This window comes from Chiloscyllium punctatum, chromosome 14 (genome assembly GCF_047496795.1).
Source record: "Chiloscyllium punctatum isolate Juve2018m chromosome 14, sChiPun1.3, whole genome shotgun sequence".
In the NCBI taxonomy this organism is placed as follows: domain Eukaryota; kingdom Metazoa; phylum Chordata; class Chondrichthyes; order Orectolobiformes; family Hemiscylliidae; genus Chiloscyllium; species Chiloscyllium punctatum.
This window is the reverse complement of record NC_092752.1, coordinates 20,264,879-20,283,825: the sequence shown is the minus strand read 5'-3', so window position 1 is coordinate 20,283,825 and position 18,947 is coordinate 20,264,879. Positions and strand designations below refer to the sequence as shown.

At 41.7% G+C, this 18,947-nt stretch overlaps 1 protein-coding gene across 3 annotated transcripts in view; it reads left to right on the top strand.

The window, feature by feature from the left end:
- The window catches only part of LOC140485656 (uncharacterized), a 122,723-nt gene that overhangs the window by 34,608 nt on the left and 69,168 nt on the right, over positions 1-18,947 (top strand). For all 3 annotated transcript variants that reach the window (XM_072584033.1, XM_072584034.1, XM_072584035.1), the window contains exons 10-16: positions 559-2,151; positions 2,618-2,779; positions 2,858-2,968; positions 8,050-8,202; positions 14,142-14,198; positions 14,448-14,630; positions 18,670-18,721. In XM_072584033.1, the coding sequence (XP_072440134.1) occupies positions 559-2,151; positions 2,618-2,779; positions 2,858-2,968; positions 8,050-8,202; positions 14,142-14,198; positions 14,448-14,630; positions 18,670-18,721 (2,311 nt within the window). The remainder of the gene's footprint in view (positions 1-558; positions 2,152-2,617; positions 2,780-2,857; positions 2,969-8,049; positions 8,203-14,141; positions 14,199-14,447; positions 14,631-18,669; positions 18,722-18,947) is intronic.

The following is an 18,947-nucleotide window of genomic DNA, read 5'->3' as shown; positions in this document are numbered from 1 at the left end:
CCTTGATTAGGGTTGTTAATCTGGCCCAAACAGCAACCCTTGGCTGACAGATAAGAACAGGAGTGTCAGACATCCTGTTCCCTCTTAGAGCTGGCTCGGAGGGAGCTGGATCAGTGTCAAGGACCTTCCACGTGTAAGTAAAGAGTGATTTGGTGACAGGATACTGGGCTCTGTGGAGTTATTTCACACACACCCCTCAATCCCATCCAGGCCCATGTTGGGAACAATCTTCTCAATTTACTGTTGTTGTTGGGCGGCCTTTACTCTTCACTAGTTTCGTTCTCCATCAAACTCCTCCCATCCCACTTTAGGCACCTGCACTTGCATCATTGTGTCCAGCCCATAGGCTTCCTCTTGTGCTAGGCCCTGCCCATCAAATAAACCCAGCAGCATGTACACAGTTAGCCAATCAAAATAGACTAGCCAGGCAAAAAAAAACCCATTATTTTTGATTCACTTGGATTTCTTTATTGTTCTGTGCATTTGTGTTTGCTGCTGAATGTTTAATTTATGTAGATATGCAAAGCAGTGCATAATTTGTCATAATATTAACTTCAGGTCAGAGCAATTCTTCGGAGCTCTGAGATACAAAAGGAACTGGCCATGTTGTTGGACCATGAAGGAAGAGACTCATTGAGTTGTGATCTACCATCACCTTTTGCTGAAAAGCAAGAGATCAATGAGACAGCAATCAAGAAATGTGAAGGCTACCAAGCAATTGGCAATGAATTATACAGCGATGCTTTTGTTCCTGTGGAAATCACTAATGTTGAGTCCCAATCTGATCGATTAGAGCTTGAGAGTCAGAAGGTCATGAGTGCAAAATCAACTTGTCTGTCTGCACAGAAGACTGTAGATTTCACTGAAAGTGACACAGCTACTTGTATACCACCTAAGACACATTTCAACTTGAAAGGAGACTTTGCTAGTATGGACCCAAAGGCATTGACTGAAACCATTAGAAAACTTGAGGCTAAACTCCAGAGACTTCAGGCAGAGAAGGTGGATATAGGTCAGCATTTGCAGTGTACAAACAGCCAGTTGCTTCATGTATCTGAAGAGAAAAGTAAATTAGCAGATGAATTGCATCTTGCAAATAGCGAAGTGAACCAATTATCTCAGAAGCTTGAGGAGATAACCGAAGAAAAGACTCAGGAGAAAGAATCCATGAAAAACAACTTGAGGAAAGAAAATGAGGTTCTGGAAAAACGAAATAAAGAGCTGCTGAATGGGATAGCAAAACTGGAATCTGACCAAAGAGAGCTGGAAGCAGCCTTTCGAGAGAAGAATGAGGAATGTTTACAGGGAATGTCCAAACTAAAAGAAGAGAAGAGTCAACTGGAAGACACAATTAGCTGCATGCAGAAAGAAAATGCACAGAACTTAGCAGAGTGTCATCAAATTGTTGAAAACTTAAGCACACAAAATGAGGAGCTGAAGGAAAGAGTATCAGAGCTGGAATCCAAGTATAAAACACTCGCTAACACAGTGACAGGATTGAAGCAAGAGAAAGGAGAGCTGATGAAGGAAAATGAGCATTTGCTAGAAAACATTAACGAACTGGAGAGCGAGAAGGCACGAATAATACACGAAACTGTGCAGCAGTTAACAAGAGAGAATGAAAATCTTTTAGCAAAGGTCAGGAAACTGGAAAGTGAAGTGGAGACGTACTTTATTGAGAGCAGTGCGGTACAAGACAAAATAAATCATTTGGAAAATGAGAATACCAACTTGATAAATTTGAAGGAATGTCTAGTTAAAGAACTGAGAGCCCAGGGAACAAGTGAAATAACTAAGCAAGATGAATTAAAGCAACAAAATGACAATTCAATACGAGATGGTACCTTCAAAAAAGATGACAGGGACAAGACTGACAAAATGTGCCAAGTGCAACAAAATATGGATCTGCGGGAACAGAATGATGCAGTGAATGATGGATTGGCAGAGTCATCTGTAGTTAAACCCCTGGGAGGATCTAATGATTACCAGAACTTGAGGTGCAAAATAAATGCAGAAGACCAAAAATACCTTGCTGAAGAAACTGGAACTGTCACAGAAACATGCTTGGAAGAAAATGCAATGGTGAATGATGTAGCTTTTGAAGTCGTTAATTATTCTGACAAAATTAAGTCATTGGAAAGTACCGTTAAGGTAAGAGAAATGAGAGTGAGTTGAAATGAGATCATTATGAATGCTTGATCCAACATTCCTTTTAAAGATCACTTAAACGGCTACTGTAGTTCACGTGGAGTTTGCACGTTCTCCCCGTGTCTGCGTGGGTTTCCTCCGGGTGCTCCGGTTTCCTCCCACAGTCCAAAGATGTGCAGGTCAGGTGAATTGGCCATGCGAAATTGCCCGTAGTGTTAGTTAAGGGGTAGATGTAGGGAAATGGGTGGGTTGCGCTTCGGCAGGGCGGTGTGGACTTGTTGGGCCGAAGGGCCTGTTTCCACACTGTAAGTAATCTAATCAAAAAAAAATTATTAACTCTCTTCTCAACTATTCAAAATTTTTAGAACTTTAGAGGAATGTTAAAAGAAAACATAAAGAGGTGATATGTTTATTTCTTACCATCTCAATTTAATGTGTCATTAATTACTTGACCTGCATTCAATTACAGGAAAAGGATCAAGCCCTGAAAAAGCTGAAGCTGGATTATGATACTTTACAAAGAAAACTGATGGATATTGAGGAGAAATCTGCAACAGCTGACATAAAATTAAAGCACAAAGGGCTGGTTTTGCAGGGGAAAGAGAGCCCAGCTAAGAAACCTGTGACTGAGGTAATCTATTATTGTTTTTAATATTCCGTCCCTTTCTTGATCTATTACATATTGTAAAACAAATCTCTCAAATATCAGACGCTGCCGTTGACTTTGATCGAAAGGAACAATGCACTTGAGATGTTACTTGAGAAGACAGAAATGGAGCTGAAGTCAAAGCAAGAAGAACTGGACAAGACAAAAACTGAGGTATAACCATACCATTTTATTAGACTGCTCAATCTATTGTTAAAATGACTGTAATTGGGCAACCTGTACAGTGATTATCTGATTAATCCCTGACTGTCCCACTTCACATAATTACTTACTGCCTTTTGTTTCTAACTTCAGTTTTTTTCAAAAATCTAGTACCAAAAGTCAAGTATCAATCTCCAAGTTTAAATAGTTTTTGGCGTTATAGAGTCATACAGCATGAAAACAGGCCCAATGGTCCAACCAGTCCATGCTGAGCATAATTCTAATCTAAACTAGTCCCACCTGCCTGCTACTAGCCCACATCCTTCCAAACCTTTCCTATTCATGTACTTATCCAAATGTTTAAACATTGTAACTGCACCCTCATCTACCACTTCCTCAGGAAGCTCATCCCACATGCGAACCACCCTTGACATAAAACATTTGCCCCTCACGTCTGTTTTAAATCTCTCTTCTCTCACCTCAAAAATGGGCCCCATAGTCTTGAAATTCCCCCATCCAAGGGAAAAGACAACTGCCATTAACTCTATCTATACCTCTCATTATTTTATAAACCTCCCACACTCCAGTGGAAAAAGTCCCAGCCTATCCAGCCTTTCTTTATAACTCAAACCTTCCATACCCGACAACATCCTGATAAATCTCTTCTGAACCCTCTCCAGCTTAAATGATCTTTTGCATTTGCATTATTAAGTCAGACAAGCTCATGAAGCAAATCAGTCCAATCAAGACCTTGTCAGTTAGTACTTTATTCTGATCTCTCTGTCTGAGAAATAAATTTCCCATCTAGTCTTCTTCTAATTGTGATTATGCTTTTTCTTTTGAAACTAGGAGGCTGAAAATCATTGCTTTTGGTCAAACATCTTGACTTCCAACTATAGGGGAAAATTCCCCTCCTTTTGGAAAGCTGCTGACTTATGTGCAGGCACTGATCATTAAATTATATTCCCCTTTTCCATTCCCAAATGCAGTGTCACCTCCTAACTGCTGCCTCACAGCACCAGGGTCCCAGGTTCAATTCCAGCCTCGGGCGACTGTCTGTGTGGAATTTGCACATTGTCCCAGTGTCTGCATGCGTTTCCTCCGGGTGCTCCGGTTTCCTCCCACAGTCCAAAGATGTGTAGGGTAGGTGAATTGGCCATGCTAAATTGCCCATAGTGTTAGATGCAAGAGTCAGAGGGACTTGGGTCTGAGTGGGTTACTCTTCGGAGAGTCGGTGTGGACTTGTTGGGCTGATCGGCCTGTTTCCTCACTGTAGGGAATCTAATCTAATAACCACCACCTGCAAGTTCCCTTCAAGCGACTCACCATCCTGGCTTGGAATCGTATCACTGTTCCTTTAGTGTTGTTGAGTCAAAATCCTGAAATTTCATCAGTATTGGCATTGTGGATTTACCGACAGCACATGAGTTGCAATAGTTCAAGAAGGCAGCTCACCACCAGTTTTTCCAGGGCAAGTAGGGATAGGCCAGGGATGGTACCCATGTCTCAAAAGTGAATTTTAAAAAAGGTGGATTCTGATTCCATGACTGCAAGTTACTTCTTTGTAGCCCACTGTTCCAATATGCTGCTCCCTTTTATTCTTCTTGAGGGGTAGGTAAGGACAGTGGTACTTAGGACAAGGCTAATGCTTTAGGGTTATTGGTTCAAATCCCATCATGGTAGCTGGTGGAATTTAAACTCTATTTATTAATCTGGAATTGAAAATTTGACTCTGAAGTGGTGACCCGTGACACCATTGTCAATTGTTGTAAAAGCCCATCTGGTTCACTAATGCTTTTTAACATAGAAATGCAGAAACTAGGAGCAGGAGGAGGCCATTTGGCCCTTCAAGCCTGCTCTGCCATTCAACATGGTCATGGCTGATCATCCAACTCAGTAACCTATTGCCGCTTTCTTTCTATAGCCTTTGATCCCTTTAGTCCTGAGAACTGTACCAAATTCCTTCTTGGAAATATACAGTACTTTGGCCTCAACTGCTTCTATGGCAGAGGATTCCACAGGCTCACCTCTTTCACCGTCCTAACCATTCTACCCCATATCCCCAAGCTGTGACCTCTGATTCTGGACCTCCTGATCCTCAGGGACATGTTTTAGGAAAGGAAGTCTCTCATTCTTACCCATTCTGACCTACATAAGACTCCAGACCCAAAGCAATGTAGTTAACTTTTAATTGTCCTTTTAGATGGCTGAACAAGTCTCTCAGTTCAAAAGTCAATTAGGGAGAGGAAATGCTAATCATATATCCATGAAATAAAAGTTATCAGAATTAATCTCCCCACATCTAGTGACAGAAAAGGTAGATGAAGGACATGATTTTTTATGTTTTTGCAACAAGGTTTTCCTGGCACTGATTATGAACCTGTTGCCATAGGTTATGGATTCAGGGACACAGCTCCACATAAAGAGTTGGGGAAGAGGAAACTCTCAAATTACCTGCCATGGATACACCCATTCTAAACCTTTCTACCTCTTTCTCTTCTTTTGAAGTTACTCCATAAGACCTAGCACTTTAAACAATTTCTCATCATTTATTGGCAAATTTGGTGTGTTAATTTTATCTGAGTGCTTTGATGTGGTATTCCTGGCGTTAATTCACTGCATGTTTCACTTTTATCAATGTGAAGTTATACAGTAAGTATTGACAAGAACTTTAACACCAGGAGACCTCACAGCCAACTCAGTATTCTTCTCACAATATGAGTGTGGTCCTTAGATGCTTCTCATTTCCACCTGTTAACGAAGCACAGACTAGGGCCCTCAATTCTTGCTCCTAGCACAAATCAGGAGTATGGTGGTATATTCCACTTGCTCAGGTATCAATACTCATGAAGCTTGCCGTCATCCTAAAAAAAGCAGCTCACTTAATGGTTGCCCCATCAACCACCTTCAACATTCACTGCCTTCATCACTGATGTGCAGTGTGTGCCATCTCCAAGATGTAGTGTAATAAATCTGTGACCGCACCTTCCAAACCAACAACCTCTACATCTGCAATGACAAGAGCAGCAGATACATGAGAGCACCACCACCTGCAGGTCCTTCACCAAGCCATTCACCATCCTCATGGTGTTATATTGCTGTTCCTTCATTGCCACTGGAACCATGTCTTGGAACTCCCTTCCTGAAGCTCTGTGAGTGTGTGCCTACACCCCAAGGCTGCAGCACTTCAGGAAGGCAGCTCACTACCACCTTCTTCAGGCCTGTTAGGGATTGGCAATAAATGCTGACTTAGTCAACAATGCACAATGCCCAAATATAATTCTGCAAATACAAATTCACCCCATAGACTCATATCTGTGTGCGCATGCATGTGTGTGTGTGAGAGAGAGAGAGAGAGAGTGAGTGTGCACATGTGACTGTGAGTGCACATGAGATAGTGTGTGTTTGTGTGTGTGCATGTTTGGTAAAATGTGTGTGTGAGCTTTATGGAGCATAAGCCTCTGAGAGGGTGCGTGTGAGTGTGGGTGTGAGTGTGGAGGGTGTCTGTGTATGAGAGAAAGCGTGTGGATGACAGAAGGACTGCATGAATGTATGAGTATATAAGAGGGTGTGTGTATGTGTGCTTGTGTGTGTCTGTTAGAGATTGTACAGTGCAATGGGGTCACCTGCAGTGTGACAATGACCCAAAGTCCCAGCTGAGGCCATCCCCATGGGTACCGAACTTGGCTATCAGCCCCTGCTCAGCCACTCTGCGTTGTTGCCTGACCCGAAGTCTGCCTTGGAGGATGGTCACCCAGAGATCCGAGACCGAATGTCCCTGACCGCTGAAGTGTTCCCTGACTGGGAGGAACAACTCTGGCAATGTACGGTGTCCACTCATCTGTTGTCATAGCATCTGCTTGGTCTCACCAATGTACCAAGCCTCTCTCATGAGCACACATACACCCCCTACACTCACACCCATGCACACACCCTCTCACAGGCTTATCCTCTATCACACTCACACACAAACCTTACCAAGCATGTGCACATGCAAACACACACTTTCTCACGAACACTCGTACTCACAAGCACACACTCACATGCACACTCACACTCTCTCTCTCATGCATGCGCACACACACACAAATTGATGAGGTGAATTTGTATTTGCAGAATTATGCTTGCAGATACATTCATTTTTGCTCAAAAAATGCACGATTTGCAGGCAGTCAATGCAGACAGTCAATCACTGTAATATTTTATAAATTCCAATTTGGAAATAGAACCAGTCTGACTCAAGATTGGGATACTGACAGCCTCTAACCTCAGACCTTTAATACAGTGTCTGAGCTGGGATGTCACCTTTTTTTATAAAACCTTAAGTTATATCGAGAATGTGACTTCAAAGAAGTTCTGGGATTTCCATATTAATGAACTGAAACCTGCAACTCATTCTAAAAGGTAAAAGACATAATAGCAATCTAGGTTTGTTCACTACGTGGTGCAGTAGTAATGTCCCTACCACTGAGCGAAGAGGCCTGGGTTCAAGTCCCACCTGCTCCAGATGTGTGTAATAATAGGATGGGAATTTGAAAATATCTACAATGATGGAAGGAGGATGAAAAGTTGGATTACTTTCCCTTACTTCTTCCATCATTTCCTTTGCATGACACTGTAATCTTTTGCTATAAATTCTGTGCCTTATGATCCAGCTCCACAGATATTTGATGAAGGAGCGGTGCTCCGAAAGCTGGTGCTTCCAAATAAACCTGTTGGACTATAACCTGCTGTTGTAGGATATTTAACTCAGTAACATTGTGACACTGTCTTGATAAGCTGAACCATCTGTGCAAGGGAAGAGTGCAGTGGGTTAGCAACCATTCTCCAGGTTTTGATCTGTAATTGAGTATTGAAGACTATTCCACCAATGGATCATAATCAATTTGTCCTCCTGACCTGATTATGTGCAATGTAAATACACATTGACACTAATCAGAAGGGACAGGCTTGTAGTTCTTTGCTCTCTGTTTCATTAGCCCAGATAATCAGATTGTCAACAGCAAAATATAAAATGTAAAGAGGAGAAATGTCACATGTATCATCGAACAGAGTCATTATGATTTTTTTGTTTTGTGTTCCTTTGAATCCAGGCTCAGAAGTGGCAAAGAGAGGTGGGCTGTGCAGAGTCCCGAGCTGACAAGGCCCAGGTGGAGCTAACAGAGGTTTTATCAGAGGTGGAAAGATTGAGGAAAACTGCGAGCGAGCAGGGGCGCCGAAAAGAGAAATTTCAACGGATGGAAGAAGTAAGTGAAAGTTGTCCAACTCCTAGCCCTCCTTCCGCCATTGTAGATATTTTCAAATCCCCATCCTGTTCAGAGGTATTAGTACACATACCTGGAGCTGGTGGGACTTGAACCCAGGCCTCTTAGCTCAGAGATAGGGACATTACTACTGCACCATCAGCACACCTTCTCTTCCACCATTGTTACCTTAATGGCAGAATATGTAAATCCTTCTTGTACAAAGAGTGTTTACGTGATACCTACCACCCAAAGGCCTTTATCCTTAAAATATCTACTCACAATTTAAATTACATAAATGATAAACATTTTATGCCTATAACTAGGCTCTGTGAGTGAGACTGTTGGATCTGTTAAATTGTGCACTTTTTGTAATGCTCAATATCACTCCATGCTCAGCTAATAGGAGTTGTGCTTCAATGTTAAAGCCATTTCCCAACTTGCTCTTGCAGATGGACAGTCACCAGTCTGAGGCAGCTCAAGTGGACTGGGTGATCAAACTCAAAATGATTGAAAGTGAAACAGTCATGACTGCTGTTGACAGTGAAGCTGTGTACCAGAAAGTTTTGATTTAAAATGAACTACTTTCTTGCATATTTTCCCTTTGTAATTCCTGCAGTCCCATCGGCACTTTCTAAAGATCTGTTAGCATCAGTCACCCTGCCGTGCATTGTTCAAGTAGTTAATCCCATGGGTAAAACTGGTCAATTTGAGCCGAGGGACAATGACAGCTCCAATTCTGTAGTGACTCAATGTACACAAGCTCATTTCAAGGAGACATCATTGGAAAATATCCAGAGGTGGAGATATCAGCTGATTTGCCCTTTGCCAAACCAGAGGCTTTGAGCTTAATTATAACACCCCCCAACTTCCTATCTCTGATGCCAGTGAATCAGTATAAACAAAAGGTTAAACCCAGAGGAATGGCGCCCAGATTTTTACAGTCTTGTCAGCTTAACCCCACTCAGTAGATTATAGCTTTGTAAAAAAACTCTTTTTAAATATAAAGTCATATTGATGCAGTCATTAGATTGCACTTTCCTAAGAAGCAGCAGCTTCTTTTACAAAAATACATGTATCAAATAAAATGAGGCTTCAATTAAAAATATCATTAATTTCCCATTACTGTTAATCCTCATGTTCAGTGGCAAAACTTCCTGCAGTCCTTCCCTGCTGTTCATCCTGTGCATGCCAGTTACTGTAGCTATAGTGCCCTCTGCTGTAAATTAATTCATTGGTCTCTGGTTCAGACTAAATATTGATTATACTTTCTCATGCAGTGAAAAAAAATCCAGAAGATGGGAGTTGCGTTAACTCTTGGAGGTCTGATCATACACAACAGCATTTTCTTCCTGCTGCACCAGCTTTCCTATTGATCGGTGTTAAAACAGGCTGCAAAATGTTTTGCAAAGCAGTGAATTGGATTAATGGTCATCCTTCCCAACTCAACCTGCCTTGGAAATGTTTTGCTTTATCAGGAATTGCCAGATAAAATCATTAACTACAGCCTCTGTCGTAAAATTGTAAAATTTCTTAGATCACTAACAGCAAAATTGAAGGAGCAGCAGAACTAGTTGAGAGATAATAAAATGACTATTTAATCCAATGGACTCCATCACCAGTCCACATGCAACAGACTGTCTCAATACTAGCTTTGTCAGTTACATAGTGATTGTTTGAAATTTGATAGGTCCTGCATTACACATTGCTTATATTTTCTGACACCAAATGCTCATTAACAGCCTGTTTTAACCTGTGTAAAATCATCTTCTTCAATGAATCATAGCTTCATTTACTATTCTTTCAAATGTCGTTAATAATTACAAACTATCATTCCAGGCTCAACATTTTATTTCCGAACTAAAATCAAGTAATACAGTCCAGAAGAATAAGCAGGGCATGTTCTAGCATTTTGTAATACAATAAACTGTAGAGTAAAAGCTGAGTAATTATCAAAAATGCATTTATGCCCTCGGTGCATTTGTGTGACTTTTACTGAAGCACATTTACAGTTATGACATTTTCCAGCAGAGGGAGCAACAAGATCTTTTAGCTGTACCTCAGATTGCACCCAAAGTGCTTGCTCAGTGAGTCAGTGTCAGACAACACGGAAACAGACCCTTCGGTCCAACCAGTCCACACCAACCATGTTCCCAAAATAAACTAGTCCCAGCTCCCTGTGCTTGACCCGTATCCCTCCAAACGTTTCCTATTCTTGAACATATTTAAATGTTGTAACTGTACCCGCATCCACCGTTTCCTCTTGCAGTTCATTCCACACACAAACCACTCTCTGTGTAAAAAGTTGGCTCCTCATGAACCTTTTAAATCTTTATCCTCTCACCATAAAAATATGCCCTCAAGGTTTGAACTTCACCACTGCAGAGAAAAGAACCTTGTCATTCATCTTACCAATGCCCATCATGATTTTATAAGCCTCCATAAGATCACCTTTCAACCTTCTATGCCCCAGTGGAAAAACTGGTCAATCTTTTCTGAACCCTCTCCATTTTAATAATGATGTGGAGATGCCGGTGTTGGACTGGGGTGGACAAAGTTAAAAATCACACAACACCAGGTTATGGTCCAACAGGTTTATTTGAAAGTACTAGCTTTCAAAGTGCTGCACCTTCATCACTCGTTACCTGATGGAAGGAGCAGCGCTCTGAAAGCTAGTACTTCCAAATTAACCTGGTGGACTATAACCCAATTTAATAATATCCTTCCATAGCAGGGTAACCAGAACTCCACAAAGTAGTCCAGAAGAAGCCTCACCAACAACTGTACAACCTCAACATGATGTCCCAACTCCTACACTCAAAGTTTTGAGTAATGAAGGAAGTATGCTAATGCCTTCTTAACCACAAATCAACCCAGAATGGGCAGGGGACTTTAATCAATCCCCAAACTGTCCAGTTTTATCTGTTCCTGAGGTTGACCAGTTTTTATGAGCAGATACGTGACCATTAAGAGGCTTTTTTTTTCCATTTGATGAGAAAGTGTTGTGTTGTGGTTCTTAACTCAAAAAGGACTTTGGTGAGGATCAGCTTTGACTCAGATGTGCTCATGCTTCTTTGAAAGAATGTATAGTGGCTGCCATTCTTTCGGTTGAGCTGGGTTTGTAATCTCAGTTCGATTATATCCCAGAAGATGAATGCAACTCATCAAATATGAAACAAAACAACCCTGAAGGAACTGTGGATGCTGTAAATGAGAAACAAACACAGAAATCATTGGAAAAGCTCAGCAGGTCTGACAGCATCTGTGGACAGAGTCTGTTGGCTCGATTGCAGGACAAAGCTGGGCTGACTGACAGAACATTTGCATATATCTCATCAGTTTGGACAGTTCTCAATTTTGCTTGCCAAGCACTAGTGGCACTATGTTTTTGGAGAACCCTTCTCCCAAACAGAAATTGTTTAAGTTGTCCAGTCATTGCTGAGTCTGACACTGAGTGTGCATTGGCTTTATAGCCTGAGGTTGAAATGGCTTTAAGAAGAGAGAACTCCCAGCTGAAAAATCAACTTGCTGCTTTAAATGAGCACAGGAGAAATATGGATAGTCTCAAAGCAAGGTGCAATGTGATGAAAAAAGAGATAGTTGCAGTAAGTTGAATCATTTAATGTTGTCAATCGTAAACCTACGATTTTGACTGTATAATTCAAGCCATGATCAAATGGCAATATGTGGGGAAATTTTGCATATCAAGTATTTTTAAAAATCAGGTTTTTCAGCTATCATTTTTCACAAATTATTTAAACTGATTTAACTTCTGACTTAGAATTTAGCCTTTCTTGATCTGTGATTGTGTTTCTGACAAATACCTGACCCAGTTCGTTATTACCAGGTTTTACAAATATCTGACCCATGTGCTGTATAACTGCATTTTATTTCACCTTTTTTATTCTCGCAGAGTATAAAAGATTTAATGCAGGGTTGGCTATTAGGGGTCAACTTTGTGTTGTTGTCTATCTGTAAAAAAATTGAAAATGCCTCCTTGACGGAGGTCATTACAATTTTTGCACAGATATCAAAAAGATATTCTCTTACTATTTATTTTGCTGACTGATGATTGATTGCAATGAATCATGGAATCCCTACAGTGTGGACAGAGGCCATTCGGCCCACTGAGTCTACACTAACCCTCTGAAGACCATCCCACTCAGACCCATGCCCCTACCTTCTCCCCATAAGCCTGCATTTCCCATGACTAACTCACCTAGCTTGCACTTTCCTGGATACAATGGGCAATTTCCCATGGCCAATCCACCTAACCTGCACATCCCCAGGCACTATGGGACAATTTACCGTGGCCAATTCACCCTAACCTGCACATCCTTGGGCACTATGGGACAGTTTAGCATGGCCAATCCACCCTAACCTGCACATCCCTGGGCACTATGGGAAAATTTAGCATGGCCAATCCACCCTAACCTGCACATCCCTGGGCACTATGGGACAATTTAGCATGGCCAATTCACCCTAACCTGCACATCCTTGGGCACTATGGGACAATTTAGCATGGCCAATCCACCCTAACCTGCACATCCCTGGGCACTATGGGAAAATTTAGCATGGCCAATCCACCCTAACCTGCACATCCCTGGGCACTATGGGAAAATTTAGCATGGCCAATCCACCCTAACCTGCACATCCTTGGGCACTATGGGACAATTTAGCATGGCCAATCCACCTAACCTGCACATCCCTGGGCACTATGGGACAATATAGCATGGCCAATCCACCTAACCTGCACATCCCTGGGCACTATGGGACAATATAGCATGGCCAATCCACCTAACCTGCACATCCCTGGGCACTATGGGAAAATTTAGCATGGCCAATCCACCTAACCTGCACATCCCTGGGCACTATGGGACAATATAGCATGGCCAATCCACCTAACCTGCACATCCCTGGGCACTATGGGAAAATTTAGCATGGCCAATCCACCCTAACCTGCAAGCCTTTGGTCTGTGGGAGGAAACCGGAGTACCCAGAGGAAACCCACACAGACATGGGGAGAAGGTGAAAACTCCACACAGACAATTGCCTGAGGCTGGAATCAAACTCTGGTCCGGCGCTGTGAGGCAGCGGTGCTAACGACTGAGCTTCCCTATGAAGTGATTTCAGCTCATAACATCCCAACCTCTATTTTAAAAGCTGCTTTAACAATGTATTTCCCAATGAATATTCCACTTGGTCCCCTTCTCCTATTTTCTGTGTCTTAGCAGCTGGCAGATTCTCCTCGATGTCTGCCCAATAAATATGTTGCGTCCTTCTGGCTTTGCAGCACGACATCTCTATATCACTAGCTCAGGGCAACAGGTGCTAAAAACCTTGTGCATGCAATTATTTTTCCTGCACACTTGATTATTCAATGCTTTCCAAGTTGGTATCCCTAACCTCTTCCAGAACACAGCAGACAGGAGTAGGAGTCAATTACATGATCTGTTGAGCTTTTTCTGCCATTCAGTTTGATCATGACTGATCCTGAACTTCAACCCCTGGCCACTTGCCATATTCCTCAATTGTCTGCTAACACAGCTTCAGATGAATTGAAAGATGGAATACCGTGACCTTTTGGCATAGAGAATTCCCACAATTTACAAGCCTTTGAAGAAGCTTCTTCTTTTCCCAATTTTAAATGACTACTCTCCCTACTTTCCACAATCACCAGCATAATACAAAGTTCTATTGAATGCCCTTTCATATGTTTATCTTATTGCTAATTCCTCTCCCTCCCTCCTGTCCTGCTTTCTAGTCTCCTCAGAGTCATACTCTTCAATGTCTTTTCTCTCTCCATTGTGGACAGAATTCACATTTGTTTTGTTGTTCATTTGCAGTACCTGGAGCTGTATTTCTGGAGAACAGGAACACTGTAAAAATGTTGCAAATAAATCAAAATTTATTGCTTTAAGACAGTGTTTGTTTCATTTCAGTTTGAAGAATTGGGCAGGAAGAAAACAGAGGCTGAATTGCTGATAGCTCCATTAAAGGTGACTTAAGTTCAAAAATTGATTTATGTATCTGAAGAGCTTTATCCCGCTATCCAATTTGATAAGTTTAAATAGGGAGCTGATAACTTGTTTCAATATTTATCTTCTGTGCTTTTCCTCATGTGTATGTTCTCCCAATATTTGATCTCTTTTCCCATTCCCTCATTGTTCTTTATTTACTCATGGACGTGGGTGAAAATGTACCCTCATTAAATGCTGAAGACATCTCGTTTATTGTGCTTCAAATAGGCAAAGCTATCCAGCCTGATTCAGAAATGCCATCGTAGGAACAGTCTGATTATACAGTTGGTGAGGGAACTCTACCGACATGGCTTTACTAACACAGGGTTGATTGAAGAGGCTGAGGACATGCTGAATGACACAGCAATCCTGGAGTATACACGCACCTTTCTGTCATTAGGCAACCAACAGGTAAGTTTAAAATCCAATTTATCTTCAATTTGTGTAGAGCTTTGTCAGATAATGCTCCCGTAAGGCAACTTGGGATATTTTACCATATTAAAATGGTTGTACAAAGTTGTCACTAACAAATGAGTGGTACTAAGTAATAATGTAGCAGCCTCATTAGTGTGGAGTGCATCCTGAATTCTTTCTGCAGCAGTTAGTTTGCACGAGCATCTCTTAATGTTACAGCTCCATAGAAAGGTGTGATTTAATCACACACTTTACTGCTATATTATAATGAAGTTAACAATAAACTAAAATCTGTTCATCATTTGGGGCAAATTGCTAGCAGGTAATATTGGCAATACTATTTAAATTCTGTAAACTATCTGATGTAAATGAACATTGATTGCAAATTGGTAACAGTAGAAAGGCCAATCCTGTATATACTTGTAGCATGAGACAGTTCCTTTTGATTCAGGCTAATGGCAGGGATAAACTTCAACCCATTGACCTGGAATTGTACTATGGTTTCCACATTGCAGATTAGAATGATCTTGTCCAGACACAGGAAGGTCTGATGGTTTTTTTTTTGGGTGGGGGGAGGTTGGGGATGGGGGCAGAAAATGTGGAGTGGGGATTGAACGAGTAATTGTTTTCGACTCAATAGCTTGTGGCTGCACGAGTCAAAATGTGACAGAGGAGTGATGGTTTGTATTACGCACGAGGAGCCTAACAGTAAAATGAAGGGATTCTAAATCACACATCCTGACATGGTAGTTCATCACCTACATATTTTGAAGATGGATGCAACATTGGCAATCTGTCAAAAGTCATTGCAAATAAATGGAACACTTCTTCACCCAGGCACATTTAGTCCGAATCAGAATCATATTATTAATCATTCAGTTGAACTTGGAATAGACCAGTGACACATGCACCCCTTGATGTATCTGCAGGAAATGCAATGATTGCCCTGAATGGCAGCTGAATCAGACTTGTGTTCAGTATTGAAAGCATTTCCAAAACCACCAGAACCCACTCACTGCATAGGACACCTTTACCCTCTGTGAATTAAATTGTTCACTTGCTAAACATAATGAATTAGATTTTGATCCAGGGAAATGAATCTTGCTTATCAGTGAAGGCTACCTCTAGTATAGCTGAGAAGCCAACCATTGGCTAAAGAAAAGGATCAGTAATTTGACCTTGAATCAATGTGGAAAAGCAGGCTGTAGCTGTCTTCCAGCTCAATCATTTTAGATCCCAGATTCTAGCTCCTCTGTTTATTTTTTTCTGATTAAACATAACTTGCAGTTCCTGAATGCTTCAGTTCCAAACTCCAGCTCTTCCTCCCCAATCCCCAGTGCTCTTTCTCTTGGTCTAGACTCACAACTTTCTTTCTTCTTTAAGGCTTGGCTTTTGCTTTTTTCTCTATCAAACCTCTCTCTCTTTCTCTCTCTCTCTCCCCTCTCTTTTTCTCTCACCACTCTACCCCCACTGTCCCCTTTCTCTCTGTTTGTTCTCTTCCTGATTCTCTCATCCTCCACCCTAATTGATCTCTCTCTCTATATCTCTCCGTGTTTCTTTCTTTATTCTCTAGCTCCGTGTCTCTCTTTTCTCTAATTCCCCCTTGCCCACCCCAGCATCCCAATCGATCTCTCCCTCTCTCTCTCTCTCTCTCCCTCTCTCCCCTGTCTCTCCGTTTCTCTCATGCGCTTTGCTCCTTCTTAGAAGAGCTGTTAAGCAGAGACTCTGCCTCTTCAAAATGAACAGTTGGACAAAGCAACAGATTAACATATGCCAAAACAGCAATCTGACTTGAGAAGGGAGTTCAGAACCATGAGTTAGAGGATTGACTGCAAAGGATCACCCTGTTTAAATAAGGTGATTCGCCAAAGCACGATTAAGACTGTATTTGTATTTTATACACTGCCGTTCATAACCTGAAGGCATTCCAAAGTGTTATACTCTCAGTTATCGTACCTACCGGTGTAAAAGCCAAATTTTCGAGACATATTTCAGGAAAAGGCTGAGAAGTCAACCTGAACATGGCTAATGTTTTTGAGGACCTTACTTTCACTTAAGTAGAGAAACATAGGAACAGGAGTAAGCCATCCAGCCCATTGAGCCTGCCCTGTCATTCAGCGTGATCATGGCTTTTCGTACATCTTGATGAATGCCTTTTACCCCATCCCTATGAATCTACACCACTCGTAATCCAACATCCATCATTCTCTACTTCAAACTCACTCAGAGACTGAGCTTCCACAGCCCTCAAGGATCAAGAATTCCAAAGATTCACAACCCTCTGCGTGAAAAGAAGATCCTTTATCTTAGATCTAAATGACATGCTCCTTAATTTTTAAATTGTGGCCCCTGGTTCTGGACTTATGCCAGAGAAACCATCTCACCTCCATCCACCCTGCCTATCCCTTTCAATATCTTGCAAGATTCAATGAGATCAGCTCTCATTCTTCAAACATGTCGAGAATGCAAACCCAGTTCCCCCAGTCTCTCGTCATAGGACAGTCCCTCCATCTTGGAAGCAAGTCCAGTGTACCTTTCTTGCACTCCCACTATGGTAATAAAATCTTCCCTGTATAAGAAGGCCACAATTACACACAGTACACCAACTAAACTTCTATATAATGGTTGTCATGGATTCCTTTAAGTTAAGGCTAGTATCAAGGAATTGGAGAAATATTGCTCATACTAGCCCTTCATTGTCTGTCCCTCTGTCTATTTCTGCTTTTAATTAAGGATTTCTATTAGCATTCGCTTCTGTTTCCCTCACTATTCAGTGAAAGTATTGTTTGGCTTATAACTCATGTGAGTGCCTCAGTACCTCAGTTACTTTAGCAGTCAACTCTCCTCAAGACTGTAAAATCCTTTAATATTTTTAATTGTGCTTTGCAAATAATCATCCCCACGCAGCCGTCCAAATTATGGGGATACTGGGACAAGCAACACCCCCAACCCCCACCACACCTCTGTTTCTAGTCTTGGGCTCACTCTCTTGTTCAGCCCGCTGCACAGAATCAGGTCATTTGGCCAAGCTAGTCTTTACTGATAATTGCATTCTACCACTCTAAATACCACCCAAATCTGCTTCCATATCCCTCCATCCAATTCCCTCACCTATAGAGCACGGAAACAAACTTCAGTCCAACTTGTCCATTCCGACTAGATATCCTAAACTGATCTAGTCCCATTTGCTAGCATTTGGCCATATCCCTCTAAACATTTCCTACCCGTGTACCCGTCCAGATGCCTTTTAAATGTTGTAATTTCTACCAGCCTCCACCACTTCCTCTGGGGTAGCTCATTCCATGCAAACACCACCCTCTGTCTGAAAATGTGGCTTCTCTGCTCCCTTTTAAATCTTTCCCCTTTCACTTTAAACCCCCTCTCCCCTCTAGTTTTGGACTCCCCTTCCCTGGGGAAAAGACCTGGGCTTATACAAGCTCCCTCTGAAATGCAACAATAATATGTTCCGTGTGGCAGTGAGTTACTGCTCACTATTAACAAACTCCTTTTAAATTTATATTTGCCAGGAATTGGTGTTGGAGAGACTGTTAGGTCTGAAGGCTGATAAGTCCCTGGGGCCTGATGGTCTACATACCAGGGTACTGAAGGAAGTGGCTCTAGAAATCGTGGATGCGTTGGTGATTATTTTCCAGACTTCCATGTACTCAGGATCAGTTCCTGTGGATTGGAGGGTGGCTAATGTTGTACCACCTTTAAAGAAAGGAGCGAGAGATAAGATTCATTCAAATCTATCAGGTTGATTTTATATCCACAGCAACACCAGTTGCTCAAAACGCCCACCTGTGACCTTCACAAGTGGACACCATTTCTCCACATCCATCTCATTGAGCCTGGGGTCATCTCTCATTTTCTGAGAGAAGAATAACATCCTGCTCTGTCTTTCCTGATCGTTGCGTCCTGTCAATTTCGGTTGTACTAGATTTAAAAAGACGTGATTGAAACAATAGCTCCAGGGAACTTGCTCCAAATGGCAATTTCAATCCTGAAATAACTCGATTCTGGTTCTTTGTTTTAGGGGAACATGAACACTAATTCAATCCCAGCTGGAACTCCTAAGCAAGAAGAAGGTCAGTAAAGGGAGGGCAGTGATGTTAGACCAAGATCATTTCATCTGTTGATAGTGGCTCAGCCTCAAACACATAACTTATGGAGAAAGTCATTGGAATTTACACAAACCTCAAAAGCTTTCAGTGCTGCAGTAATTTGTCAACTTCCTTCTCCTTCCCAACTCCTCCAATCACTTTAATTACTACTCTACCTCCTGTAGTTATGACCGTGTTACAGACAATTTCT